This window comes from Aureococcus anophagefferens, assembly GCF_000186865.1.
Source record: "Aureococcus anophagefferens unplaced genomic scaffold AURANscaffold_31, whole genome shotgun sequence".
NCBI lineage: Eukaryota > Pelagophyceae > Pelagomonadales > Pelagomonadaceae > Aureococcus > Aureococcus anophagefferens.
In genome coordinates, this window is record NW_008705590.1 from 118,071 (window position 1) to 131,602 (window position 13,532).

The window sequence follows — 13,532 nt, forward strand, 5'->3', positions numbered from 1 at the left end:
GGCTGAGCGAGGCTACTTATGGGCTGCCCATCGTCGGCCGTTCCGGCGCCACTTTAGCCTCAGCAGGGATCGATGACGGCAAGCTGATGTCAACATCAGGACGCGCAAGAGAAGCCGGCCCTGCGTGGATCTCGCCTCCTGCCGCGCGCCATCGACAAGACCCACGCCAAAGAGAAGATGTTCGGCAACGCCGCCAAGGGCGTGGTCCTGCGCCGCCGCACGGGCGACTGGCACATGTACGTGATCTCCGCCTTCGCCGGCGTCGTCGGCGGCTTCTACATATGGCTCGAGCCGCTCCGCGAGCTCCAAATGAACTCCCTGGCCAAGGACGCCGCGGAGGCCAAGGCCGCGAAGGAGGACAAGAAGTAACATGCAACAACAGCTCCACCTCATCAGCTGGAACGTCGCCGGCTGGCGGACGACGCTCGAGGAGATGACTCGGACGACGAAGGCGAGGAAGGGCCGGAGCCCCGAGGAGGAGCACCAGGCGGCGCTGCGGAGCTGGCTCGAGCGCCTCCGCGCGGACGTCGTGTGCCTCCAGGAGGTCAAGCTCAAGCGGAGCGACGTCGAGGCGCAGGCGCGGCTCCTCGGCGCGGCCGCGGACGACGGGTCCTGGGAGACGTACTGGTGCTGCAACGACGGCAAGGCCAGGGGCCAGCGCGCGGGGCTCAACGGCGTCGCGACGCTCGTGCGCGGGGGCGCCTTCGGCGTCCTCCGCGCGGACGCGAAGCCCCTCGGGGACCCGGACTTCGACGACGAGGGCCGGTGCCTCGTCACGGAGCACGGCGGCTTCGTGCTCTTCAACGTCTACGTGCCGAACGCGGGCGGCGGCGCCCGCGTCGCCTACAAGATGGCCTGGCTCCGGGCGCTCCGGAGCGCCATGGACCGCGAGCGCGCCGCGACGGGCAAGCCCGCGATTCTAGCCGGCGACCTCAACGCGAAGATGGGCCCCAACGATTCGCACTGGACCTTCCGGTCCGTCGACTGCGGCAGGCTCGCCGCCGCCGCGGCCGCGGCGGCCCTCGACGACGCCCAGCGGGCGAGCCTCGAGGCCGCGGCGGCGGCCTGGCCGGCCGTCCGCGCGTCGCTCCGGCGCCGCGACGTCGCCGCGGTCACGACGGAGAACCCGACGACGCGCGAGAAGCACGACCGCTTCCGCTGCCGCGCCGTGCCCGCCGGCGGCGGCGCGCCGGTCCAGCTCGCGCCCTACGAAGCGCAGCGCAGCGCGGCCTTCGCCAACTACGAGACGGAGGGGCTCGCCGTCGACGGCGACGGCGACGTCGTCGCAGGGCCCGCGCCCCCGGGCGGCTTCCCCGTGCGCCCGCCGGACGTCCTCGACGTCGACTGCGCCCTCGAGGCCCTGGAGAAGCTCGGCGGCGCGCACGTGCCCCGGGAGACGATGAGGCGGGCCCTGGGCGCGCTCGCGCCGCCGCCGCCGGCGCCGACGGCCCCGGGCGCGCTGCCCGCGAGCTCGACGGCCTGGCTCCTCGGGCTCCGCGACGTCGACGGCATGGTCGACTCCCTCGACGCGCTCCACCCGCAGCGCAGCGAGCGCTTCACGTGCTGGCACCAGTACCACAACAAGCGCTACGAGAACGTCGGCAGCCGCATCGACTACGTCCTCGTCGACCGGGCCCTCTTCGAGGCGGCGGCGCCCGTCGCCGGCGCGCTCGACGCCGGCCTGCGCAGCGACGTGGATGCGAACACCGCGCGCGCGGCGCGCGGCGCCGCGGTCCTCGACGGCCGCTGGGCGCCCGCGGGCTTCGACCAGGGCAGGACAAGGGTGCGAAATTCCCAACTTCAAAGGCTCCTAGCTCGGCCGTTTTCCACTCGTTTCGGCTGATTTTTGGACGAGCGATCATCTCTCGGAACGGTCTCGAAGCATGGATGCTTTTCCCGGAACGCGCGCGCGCGGAACACTCACGTTGAAGCGACGTTGAATCACCCTTGTGCTGCCCAGGCTTCGACGGCGGCGGCCTCCGCGACGGCCGCGCGTCCGACTACCTGCACCACTCGAGCCACGCGCCCCACACGGGCATCCGCTACACGCCGCCGACCTGGAGCGACCACGTCGCGGCGACCCTGTGCCTGGGCGCCGCGCCCGCGGACGCCGCGCCGCGCGCCGCGCGCGCGGCCGGCGACGCGCAGCCCCACGCCAAGGTGCGCACCATCACCCAGTTCTTCTCCGCGGCCAAGCCCGGCGCCAAGCCCAGCGCCAAGCCCAAGCCGCCGCCGCCGCCCAAGCGCAAGAGCCCGCCGACGATCCGCGACTTCTTCGCGAAGAAGCCGAAGGCGCCGTAAGGTTGAAGCTAGCGACAGATAGCGCGGTTGTGGGGCGCTTATCCAGAGGTTGTCATTGGCTGCGACGTCCAAACATCAGAGCGATGGCACTCCAATGCGGCTCGGGCCTCGGCGCGGCTGCGGTCCACGTGCAGCGCTGCGCGTCCTGGCCCCTCGCGGAGATCGTCACGGCGCACCGGACGGACCTGCTCGTCACCGAGTTCGCATCGCTGGACGAGGCCGAGGAGGCCTGGGGCAAGCTGTCCCTGTTGCACGCGTCCGTGCTCTTCGTCGGGCCAAAGGCGCTGCGCAGCTACGGGCGCACCCATAGCATCCGCCGCTGGAAGGAGCGCAGCGCGCGGCTCGAGGCGCGGCTCCCCGGCGAGTACGACGTCCGCGGCGCGACGATCGCCGGCCGCGTCGTCTCGGAGATCGCGGCGACCGACGCGCGCATGCGCCGGCGCCTCGGCGCGGGCTTCGCCGCGCCGGCCTGGGTCGCCCACTTCCTGGCGCGGCGCGCCGCCGTGGACCCGTGCATCGCGGCCTGCCCGGCCGTCGCGGCCGCGCGCGCGCTCGCGGCGCTGCCCCGGCCGCCCATGCCGACGGGCGACGCCGACGCGCTGCTGCGCGCGCTCGACGCGGGCGGTGTCCCGACGCGCGAGGCCCACGTCTCGGCGACGGTCAAGGCCGCGCTGGACGCCGTCGCGGGCGCGAGCCCCGCGGGCGCGCGCGCCGTCGCCGCGTGGGTCCGCGGCCTCGCGCGCCTCGAGCCCCTGCGCCGGGGCCCCGGCCGCGCCCTCGCGCTGCCCGTCGACGCCCTCGACGCGGACCGGCTCGCCGCGGCGCTCCGCAGCGGCGCGCCGCGCGTCTCCGTCGCCGCGGCGACGGGCGCCGACGGCCGCCACCGCTACGCGCTCGCCAGGGCAGCAAAAGGGTGCGAAATTCCCAACTTCAAAGGCTCATATCTCGGCCATTTTCCACTCGTTTCGGCTGATTTTTGGACGAGCGATCATCTCTCGGAACGGTCTCGAAGCGTGGATGTTTTATCTAGAACGCGCGCGCGCGGAACACTCACGTTGAAGCGACGTTGAATCTCTCTTGTCCTGCCCAGGCGCTCTCTCTCTTCCTCCCCGCGCTCGGCGCGTCGCTGGCGACGGCGCCGCGGCGCTTCAAGGCCTTCGCCGCCGTCGAGGAGGCGCTCCGGCGCCTGGACCCGCAGGCGAGCCTGAGAGCGCCGCCGCCCCCGGCGCGCCGGCTCTCGTCGCGCGTCCGCGGGCTCGCGGCCGCCGAAATCGAGGAGCGCCGCGCGGACCTCGCCGCCTACGTCGAGCGCCTCCTCGACGCCTACGACGGCCTCGGCGCGCGCGCGCGCGGCGCCGTCGCGTCGTGGCTCGCGGGCCTCGCGGCGCCCGACGCGCCCGACCCGCGGCCCGGGTCCCGCGTGCTCGCGGCGCGCGCGCGCGAGCCCCCGGGCCGCGACGCGCTCCTGTCCCTCTGCGGGCCCGACGACGTCGCGCGCCCGGCGCGCCGCGCGCCGTCGGACGACGACCTCTACCGCCTCGCGTCGGAATGCCGCGCCGTCGCGCCGCCGGCGCCGCGCGGCGCGGAGGCGCTCGCGACGCTGTCGGAGGCGACGGCGGGCACGCTGGCGGCGCTGGGCGAGCGCGTCGACGGCGCCCTCGGCACGGAGCGGCCGGGCCGCCGCGCGCCCGGGAGCCTCCGGGCGCCGGCTCCCGGCGGCGCGCTCGCGACGGCCGCGGTCGGCGGCGGCCCGGAGGCCGTGGCGCTCGGCGGCGCCCTCGAGACGACGACGGCCGCGGTCGGGGCGACGACCGAGTTCCTGGCCGACGGCCTCTTCGCGATCGGCGACGGCCTCATGGGCCTGGGCCTGGGCGTCCCGGCTACGGGGCGGCGGCACCGCTGCGGCTCGCTCGAGGCGCAGGTCGACGAGGCGACGCGCGCGGCCGCCCTCGCGCGCGGCCGCTGCAGCACGCTCGAATACCACGTCGACGAGGCGCACCACATGGCGCCCCTCGCCCGCGTGCCCGCGGGCGCAGCATAAACCAACACCACACCAGTCGGAACACCACACCAGTCGGGAGAGTCCCCCGATCGAGATCGCGGGTTGACGCCGTAGTCTGAGAACCGCGCGGCCGACGCGCCGCGGAGCGCCGCGTAACGCCGCCGCGCTCGCGGAGGCGACCGCGACCAGCGCCGCCGCCGAGGCCGCGCTCGCGGAGGCGACCGCGGCGAAGGAGACGTGCGAAGCACTCCTGTGCGACGGTCTCTTCGTCGACGCGTGCGCCGCCGAGAAGTACCTGGAAGGCAGAGAGTGCACGGACTGCCCCGCGGGCCACACGTGCGACGGCACCACCGCGACCAAGTGCGCCGCGGACAAGTACGTCGACGCGAACGCGTGCCTCGCGTGCCCCGCCGGCCTGGCGTGCGACGGTACCGATGCGATGTACTTTGTCGCGGACAAGATCGAGCTCGAGACCATGCTCGTCGCCTGGAAGGAGAACGCGACGAGCGCCAAGGTCAAGTACGGCCGCCTGCCCGCCTGGGACACGTCGAACGTCACGGACATGATAGGGTTGTTCTACTATGACGAAACGTTCAACGAGAACATCGGCGGCTGGGACACGTCGAGCGTGACGTCCATTGCGAGCGCGTTCGGGAACGCCAACGCCTTCAACGAGAACATCGGCGGCTGGGACACGTCGAAGGTGACGGACATGGGCGGCGCGTTCTACGACGCCTCCACCTTCGACGCGGACATCGGCGGCTGGGACACGTCGAAGGTGACGGACATGGGCGGCGCGTTCGAGGACGCCGCCGCCTTCAACCAACCCATCGGCGCCTGGGACGTGTCGCAGGTGACGGACATGAGCGGCGCGTTCTACCGCGCCTCCACCTTCGACGCGGACGTCGGCGGCTGGGACACGTCGAAGGTGGAGGACATGGAGGAGTTGTTCGACTACGCCGTGGCCTTCAACCAGGACGTCGGCGCCTGGAACACGTCGAAGGTGGCGTACATGAGCTACGCGTTCAACCAAGCCGCCGCCTTCAACCAGGACATCGGCGCCTGGGACGTGTCGAGCGTGGCGTCCATGTCCAACATATTCTCCGGCGCCACCGCCTTCGACCAGGACATCAGCGCCTGGGACGTGTCGAGCGTGACGACCATGCACTACGCGTTCAACGACGCCGCCGCCTTCAACCAGGACATCGGCGCCTGGGACGTGTCGAGCGTGACGAACATGTACGCCACATTCCGCGACGCCGCCGCCTTCGACCAACCCATCGGCGCCTGGGACACGTCGAAGGTGACGGACATGGACTTCGCGTTCTCCGGCGCCACCGCTTTCGACCAGGCCATCGGCGCCTGGGACGTGTCGTCGGTGGCGGACATGCCCAACATATTCTCCGGCGCCACCGCCTTGTCCCAATGCATCCCCTGGCATGAAGATTTCCCCCCCGAGGCCCGGTGCGGCTTTAGTGGGCCCCCCAGTGCCCGCGTCCGCCCAAGGCAGGCGCGTAGGCGGGGTGCGTCGCCTAATGCGCTAGAGAGAGAGATTTCCGTTCCTCTTGCCAAGTTGATGGCCTTCGGGGCCAGATGTCCTTCCTCGGCGTCGACGTCGACACCGCGAACGCGAACAAGCCCGCCTTCAATACAACGATCGCGGGGATCGCGGGCGTGGACGAAACGTCCTCGTCGCGCTCTCCTTCACCGACAACGTCGTCAACGTCGTCGATCGGTGCTTCCTCGACGGCGGCGACTGCGCCTCGTGCTGCCCGGACTGCGACGTCACGACTTTCCTGGACAGCTCGGCGGCCGACAACTGCGTGTGCTACGAGGGCGAGGCGGCTGACCGTATCAGGCTGTCCGACTACGACGACTGCCTGCACATCACGGGCGACGGCATCCTGGATCTTGACTACACGCAAATCGTCGGCGGCGACGGCAACGACGTGATCGTGATCACGGGAGGCGATATCGATTACATCTACGGCGGCGACGGCGACGACGTGTTGACGCTCACGGGAGATGGTTTCGAAGAAGTAAATGGCGGCGACGGTGACGACACCATCACGATCTTCGGGGACGATGCGCGGTGGATCGACGGAGGCTCCGGCGACGACGCCATCATCATCTACGGAAACAATCCGAGTGTTGTTGAGGGCGGTTCTGGTGACGACTCGTGCTCGATTATCGGGGAGTTCGAAGAAGATTACGTCAACTCGTGCGAGCGCGAGGCGGACGTGCCCCTTGTGTCCACCATGAAAGTTCTCTACGACATCAAGGTCGAGGACGTCGACGAAGCGAACGAGATCTCCGGCAGGATCACCTCGGCCGATCCCGCGGCCGTCTCCGTCGAAGGCCTCGAGGACGTCACTTGCCTGAGCATCGCCGCGCCCGCGAACTACACCACTTTCGCCTAACCGGCGACTTCGATTCATCCGCGGCCTGGCCGCACGGTGCCGCCGCGGGCCCATGCCCCGCGGCGCGCCGACGGAGGCGCCTTCTGCCGCGGGCCCATGCCCCGCGGCAGACGGCGCCGCGGGCCGCGGACCGGAGGGGGCGCGTCGGACGGCGCCGCGGGCCCATGCCCCGCGGCGAGCCGCAGACGCGCTGGAGTTGGTACTCCTACTTCACCTTGCCCTCACCAGGGGCTTCACCACTGGCTTCACCATCGGCCTCACCTTGACCTCACCTCAGACCTACACCTAGAGGCTCCGCCTCTCCTCTGTTCCCTCCTGTCCCTAAGACACTCGACTCCAGGTTAGGCCCACGCGACTACCGTCGCTGCGCACCTGCACACGCTCGCAAGACACCGACGCGGTCCCTCTTGCAGCACACAGGGCGCGCAGAGAGTACACAGCTACTCGAAGCGCCGCTCCTGATTCACACCTCACGGCCCACGACCTCGGCTGCGGCCGAGGCCCGAACACAAATTTTGTTCGGCCCCCGCGCCGCTTCTTGCACCTCAAGGCGCACGCCCGTCGCCTACCACACCGTGCGGCGACGCCACGCGCCCTCGAGGTCCAACACCTTCCACATCGGCGCCTACTAAACCGCGAACGACGATCAGAATCCTTTTCCGAACATCGACCAGCGCCACACTCTACGCCGCTTCATGCACCTCAAGGGCGCGCACTCCATCGCCTACCACACTGTGGGGCAGCACAACACGCTCCGCGCCCGTCTCCTGAAGCACGCGGTGCACGGACATCGACCAGAACCGAATTTGCAACAGAACCGAATTCGCTCCACCTGCTACCACGCGAACACCAAGAGCGACTCGCTGCCGAGCGAGTCGCTCCGGACGGACTCCGTCAGTGCCCGGCCGCGCCAGCGCCGCGGCGCCGGGCGCTCCTACATCCAGCGCGTCAACACGTACGTGCTCGTCACGACGCAAACCTCCGAGAGCTACTTCTCCGGGGGGGCGCGTCGTCCTGCCTCCGCGACTCGCCGCCGAGCGAGTCGCTCCAGACGGACTCCGTCCTCGCCCGGCTACGCCGACGCCGCTCGCCGGGCTTCTACAACGAGCGCGTCAACACGTACGTGCTCGTCACGACGCAAACCTCGAGATCTACTTCTCCGGGGGGCGCGTCGCTCCGCGACTCGCTGCCGAGCGAGTCGCTCCGGACGGACTCCGTCCTCGCCCGGCTACGCCGACGCCGCTCGCCGGGCTTCTACAACGAGCGCGTCAACACGTACGTGCTCGTCACGACGCAAACCTCCGAGATCTACTTCTCCGGGGGGCGCGTCGCTCCGCGACTCGCTGCCGAGCGAGTCGCTCCGGACGGACTCCGTCCTCGCCCGGCTACGCCGACGCCGCTCGCCGGGCTTCTACAACGAGCGCGTCAACACGTGCTCGTCATCATCGACGGCGCGAACCCTCGAGATCTACTTCTCCGGGGGGCGCGTCGTCCTCGCTCCGCGACTCGCTGCCGAGCGAGTCGCTCCGGACGGACTCCGTCCTCGCCCGGCTACGCCGACGCCGCTCGCCGGGCTTCTACAACGAGCGCGTCAACAAGTACGTGCTCGTCACGACGCAAACCTCGAGATCTACTTCTCCGGGGGGCGCGTCGCTCCGCGACTCGCTGCCGAGCGAGTCGCTCCGGACGGACTCCGTCCTCGCCCGGCTACGCCGACGCCGCTCGCCGGGCTTCTACAACGAGCGCGTCAACCGTGCTCGTCATCGTCGACGGCACAAACCCTCGAGATCTACTTCTCCGGGGGGGCGCGTCGCCCTGCCTCTGCGACTCGCCGCCGAGCGAGTCGCTACGGGCGGACTCCGTCCTCGCCCGGCTACGCCACTGCGGCTCCGCCGGGCTCTCCTACGACGAGCGCGTCAGCACGTTCTCGTCATCATCGACGGCGCGACCTCCGAGATCAACGTCTCCGGGGGGGCGCGTCGTCCTGGCTCCGCGACTCGCTGCCGAGCGAGTCGCTCCGGACGGACTCCGTCCTCGCCCGGCTACGGCGACGCCGCTACGCCGGGCGCTTCTACAACGAGCGCGTCAACGTTCGTCGCCTCAACTTCCAGCGCCCAAACATGCACCTGCCGCGTTACCAGACTTGATCACCTGAAAACGCGCCCCAGGCTGCTCGCCACCCGAGACGGACGCGTCCCAAAATTCGTGCAAACGAGCGCGTCCTCTACTCACGCTTTTGCCCACGTGCAAAGCACCATACACAGCCCCAGCGCTCCACGACTAGTCAAACCTTGCAGCTCCTCTTACGGACACGCACCAGCAGCTCCTCTCACGGACACGCTCAAACACGCGGCCTCTGACCACGCTCACGCTCAATAGCAGCGCCGGGGTCGCTCCCCGACGCCGCGGCTACTACGCCTCACGACACTCTCAAACACGCGGCCTCTGACCACGCTCACGCTCAATGGCAGCGTCACCCTGGCATCCTTATCCAGGAAGGGCGTTTTGCATGGTCCCCAAACCATGGAACCACTGCCAAACCACCTAGTCTGTCATCAACCGCGCATTCAACACGCATCGCGGTCGGCGCAATGACCGACACTACGAGTCCACATCGTCAAACTTCTTCTTCCACGTCAAGGTTCAACCTTCCTTCTCTCTCTCCAGCGAGAAACCAGCGTTTCTCTCTGCGGGGGGGTGGAGTTGGTACTCCTACTTCACCTTGCCCTCACCAGGGGCTTCACCACTGGCTTCACCATCGGCCTCACCTTGACCTCACCTCAGACCTACACCTAGAGGCTCCGCCTCTCCTCTGTTCCCTCCTGTCCCTAAGACACTCGACTCCACGCGCCGCTCCCTACCCCCCCCACCCCCCCCCTCTGAGAGATTTATCCCCCCGGGCCCCGACGCCGCGTTCAGCGCGGCGTCGCCGCCCCGCGCCAGCGGCCTCGCCAACCCGCCGCGGCGCCCACCGCGGGCCGAGCAAAACTCGCGCCCGCCGACTAACACTACGATACGAAACCTCCGAGTCGTACTGTTTCGGCGCGCTCGAATACCGCGTCGACGAGGCGCGCCACGTGGCGCCCCGCGCGCGCGTGCCCGCAGCATCTACCAACGCCACACGAAGACTGGGCTGCGAAATTAGCTCGGCGCGCACCAGGGCGGCCCGCCCTTGTCGCCGTCGTCGACCGCGTCGTCGAACGCGGGCGGCGCGCGCGGCGCCGCGGCCCCCCTCGCGGCGTCGTGGGCGTCGAGCGCCGCGACGAGGCCCGCGGCGACGGCGCGCGCGTCGAAGGGGTGCGCCGCGTCCACGTCCAACACGGCCGCGTCCGTGCGCGCGCGCGCCGCGAGGTGCTTGTCGTACAGCTTGTCGTAGTAGCGCTCCAGGAGCAGCCGCGCGTAGCCCGCCAGATCCCGCGCGTCGAGGAGCGCCAGGGCCTCGGCCGTGCGGTCGCCGCCGAGGCGCTTCGACACCTTGCGCGTCGCGTCGCGGAGCCGGCCGTCGAACGCGCCGGGGTCGCGCGCCGCGTCCTCGGCGTAGTCCTCGAGGAGGTTCGCGACCCGCGTCTCGTAGGCGCACTCGATCTTCAGCACCACGGGCGCGAGGCGCATGAGCTCGTAGAGCGGCGGCGGCACGAGGGCCGTGCCCACGTGGCCCTCCTCGTCCTCGACGAAGACGTCGCGGCTCGTGTCGAGCGATCGCCACGCGAGCCCGCAGAGGCTCTCGTAGGCCTCGTTCGTCGGCTGCGGCGCGCGCCAGCCAAAGGCCGAGCCCCGGTGCTTCGCCAGGGCCTCGAGGTCCAAGACCTGGCGCCCCGCGGCCGCGAGCGCGCCGAGCGCGCGCGTCTTGCCGACGCCGGTGCGCCCGCCGACGACGACCAGTCGCGGCTGCGGGGCCCGCGGGTCCCAGAGCGACCGCAGGTGGGCCCGGTAGGCCCGGTGGCCGCCGCGGAGCACGACGGCGTCGAAGCCCCGCCGCCGCAGGAGCCAGGCGACCGCGCCCGACCGCAGGCCGCCGCGCCAGCAGTGGACGCAGACGCGGGCGCCGGCGGCCGCGTCGCCCGCGGCGCGCGCCGCGAGCGCGCCGAGGCCGCCCTTTTTGGCGAGCTTGGACATGCCGAGGCTCATGGCCTCGGCGCGGCCCTTCCTCTTGTAGGCCGTGCCCACCTGCGCGCGCTCCACGTCGTCGAAGAGCGGCGCGTTCACCGCTCCCGGCACGTGGCCGCGCGCGAACTCGCCGGGCGACCGCACGTCGACGCAGCGCAGGCCGCCGTCGACGACGAGCGCGACGAAGGCCGCCGCGTCGACGTCGAAGCTGGCGCGGCTGGCTTTCACGGCGGCGGCGAGGGCCGCGAGGGCCGGGCCCTTGGCCTTGGACGGCAGCGTCTCGAGGTCGCGCTCGATGCGGTCTTCGTCGGCGTAGGGGTCTGTCGATGCATCGGTGCTGTTGTTGTCGAGTGATGCTCGTGCCAAGGATGCTTCTGCGGCTTGTATCGCCTCGAGAGACGCGGCCATCGCCTCTTGCCACTTCACCTTTACTTCATGTCGGCATCGTTGCCGAGGCTCGAGCCTCGGGGATCGCTGAGCATGTTGGCGGATCGTCGCCTCTGAGACGCCTTTGACAGCCGTATAGACGACCCTCGGCCGCTCCCGCCGCGCCGCCGCCTTCATGGAGCCCCCGCCGCCGTCCGACGCGCCGCCCAACCCGCCGTCGCCGCCCGCGGCGTCGCGCGCGGCGTCGGACGCCGGCAGCGCCGTCTACGGCGAGTTCCCGCACCCCGGCGCGCAGTCGCCGGCGCTGGCGACGACCTACAGCGTCATGAGCGAGGTGTCGACGGGCACGGAGCGGTCCGGCCCGTCCGAGGCGCCCGGCGCGATCCCGACGTTCGTCGGCGGCGGCCTTGCCGACGGCGGCGCGCCCGCGTCGCCGACGCCGAGCGCGGGCGACCCGCGGAAGCGCGACCGCACGGAGTCCGACGAGGTCGCCGCCGCCGCCGCCAAGGCGCCGCGCACGGACGCGCCGCCCGCCGCCGACGCCTTCGACGCGCCGCCCGCCGCCGCCGCGGCCGCGGCGCCCGCCTTCGACGCCGCGGCCGCCGCGGCCGTGAAGCAGACGGACGACGCCGTCAACGCCGCGCTCGAGGCCTTCGCGGCGTCGACGCAGGCGCTCCGCGGACAGCCGAAGCCGCCGCCGGCCGCGGCCCCGCGGCCGCCGCCGCCCGCCGCGGCGCCGAGGCCGCCGCCGCCGCCGTCGGGCGACGCGGCCGCGGCGCCCGCCGCGGCGCCCGGTGCCAAGCCGTCGCAGCCCGCGCCGCGCTGGCACGAGAGCGGCAGCGCCATGCCCGACAACGGCGACCAGGTGCGCAAGATCTACGTGTCGAACCTCGACTACAAGACGAACGAGCGCGACGTCAAGCGCATCTTCGAGCGCTTCGGCGCGATCAAGGAGGTCTTCATGCCGCTCCACCCCGAGTTCGGCCGGTCCCGGGGCTTCTGCTTCGTGACCTTCGCCGAGGAGGCCGACGCGGCGACGGCCATCGAGAAGATGGACGGGGGCGACCACGAGGGCCGCCAGCTCCGCGTGTCGCGGCCCGAGGTCCGCGGCAAGGTGAGCCACACGTTCTGCCGCTTCTTCAACAGCCCCGCGGGCTGCTTCAACGGCGCCAACTGCCGCTTCTCCCACGAGCCGGGCCGCGGCCAGGAGCGCCAGGAGCGCGGGCCGCCGCGGAACTACGGCGGCGGCCGCCCGCCGGGCGGCGGCTACGGCCGCCCGCCCCAGGGCTACCCGGGCGACCGGCCGGGCGGCTACCGCGGACCCGGCGGCGGCTACGTCGGCGGCGGCGGCGGCTACGGCGGCGGCGGCGGCGGCAACTACGGCGGCCAGGGCGGCGGCTACGGCGGCCAGGGCGGCGGCTACGGCGGCCAGGGCGGCGGCTACGGCGGCCAGGGGGGCGGCTACGGCGGCCAGGGCGGCGGCTACGGCGGCCAGGGCGGCGGCTACGGCGGCGGCGGCTACGGCGGACCGCCGCCGCAGCAGCAGTATCCGCCGCAGCAAGGGTACCCCCCGCAGCAGCAGCGCTACTAGCCCGCCCGACACCGCACCGCTCGCTCGCCGTAAGAACCATCACCGGGGAGCTTCTCCGCACAGCGGGGCGGCTTCACTCGCGCGGGGGCCGCGGGAGGGCTGCGCGAGGCCTTGCGCGGCCCTCGGGGACTGCATCATCATGATCGGTGCAACATTGCAGCAGCGGTGAACCTGGCGAGCTTGTGCGATGTCATCTCTCGCTTCGACGACATGCGCCAGCGCTGCACCGGCTGCGATCGAGCCAATGCCATCTCTCGCAGCCGCTTCGTCGACATGCGCCAGCGCTGCACCGGCTGCGATCGAGCCAATGCCATCTCTCGCAGCCGCTTCGTCGACATGCGCCAGCGCTGCACCGGCTGCGATCGAGCGTCTCGAGCTCGCCTTCGCGCCGCACGCAACGACGAACCTCGTCGCGGGCGAGCGCGTCTTCGTCATGAAGAGCAAAGGCAGGAGCGGCCAGCGGCCCTTCGCCGCCGCGGTCGTCGGCGACGCGGCGCCCGCCGACGACGGCCGCGTGCCCGTGGTGTACGGCGACGGCAGCTCCTACCTCGTGCGGCCCGCGAACCTGGTGCGGATTCACCGCGGCGCGGGCCCGCGCACGCTCTTCTGCAACGAGACGCGCGAGTACCGCCTCGCCGCGAAGACCCAGGTCTTCGACGGCGACAAAGTCTTGGAGATCGGCTGCGACCTCGGCGCGACGACGAAGGCGCTCGTCGCGCGCGGC

The 13,532-nt window shown here is 71.6% G+C and overlaps 3 protein-coding genes across 3 annotated transcripts; 2 read left to right on the top strand and 1 right to left on the bottom strand.

Moving 5' to 3' along the window:
- Positions 1–129: 129 nt before the first annotated feature.
- On the top strand, positions 130–6,902 carry AURANDRAFT_72478 (hypothetical protein; the record flags this gene model as incomplete). Its single annotated transcript, XM_009042415.1, has 6 exons — positions 130–1,832; positions 1,961–2,297; positions 2,381–3,263; positions 3,392–4,321; positions 4,479–4,822; positions 6,108–6,902. The coding sequence occupies 6 exons, from the start codon at positions 371–373 to the stop codon at positions 6,721–6,723; spliced, it is 4,572 nt and encodes a 1,523-aa protein (XP_009040663.1).
- Positions 6,903–9,864: 2,962 nt separating this feature from the next.
- On the bottom strand, positions 9,865–10,839 carry AURANDRAFT_67057 (hypothetical protein; the record flags this gene model as incomplete). Its single annotated transcript, XM_009042493.1, has 1 exon — positions 9,865–10,839. One exon carries the CDS (start codon positions 10,837–10,839, stop codon positions 9,865–9,867), a length of 975 nt encoding a protein of 324 aa, XP_009040741.1.
- Positions 10,840–12,091: 1,252 nt separating this feature from the next.
- Positions 12,092–12,310, top strand: AURANDRAFT_17889 (hypothetical protein; the record flags this gene model as incomplete). The annotated part of the gene is made up of 1 exon (XM_009042416.1): positions 12,092–12,310. A coding segment is annotated over one exon (219 nt), but the record flags the coding sequence as incomplete, so codon positions are not given.
- Positions 12,311–13,532: the final 1,222 nt, after the last annotated feature.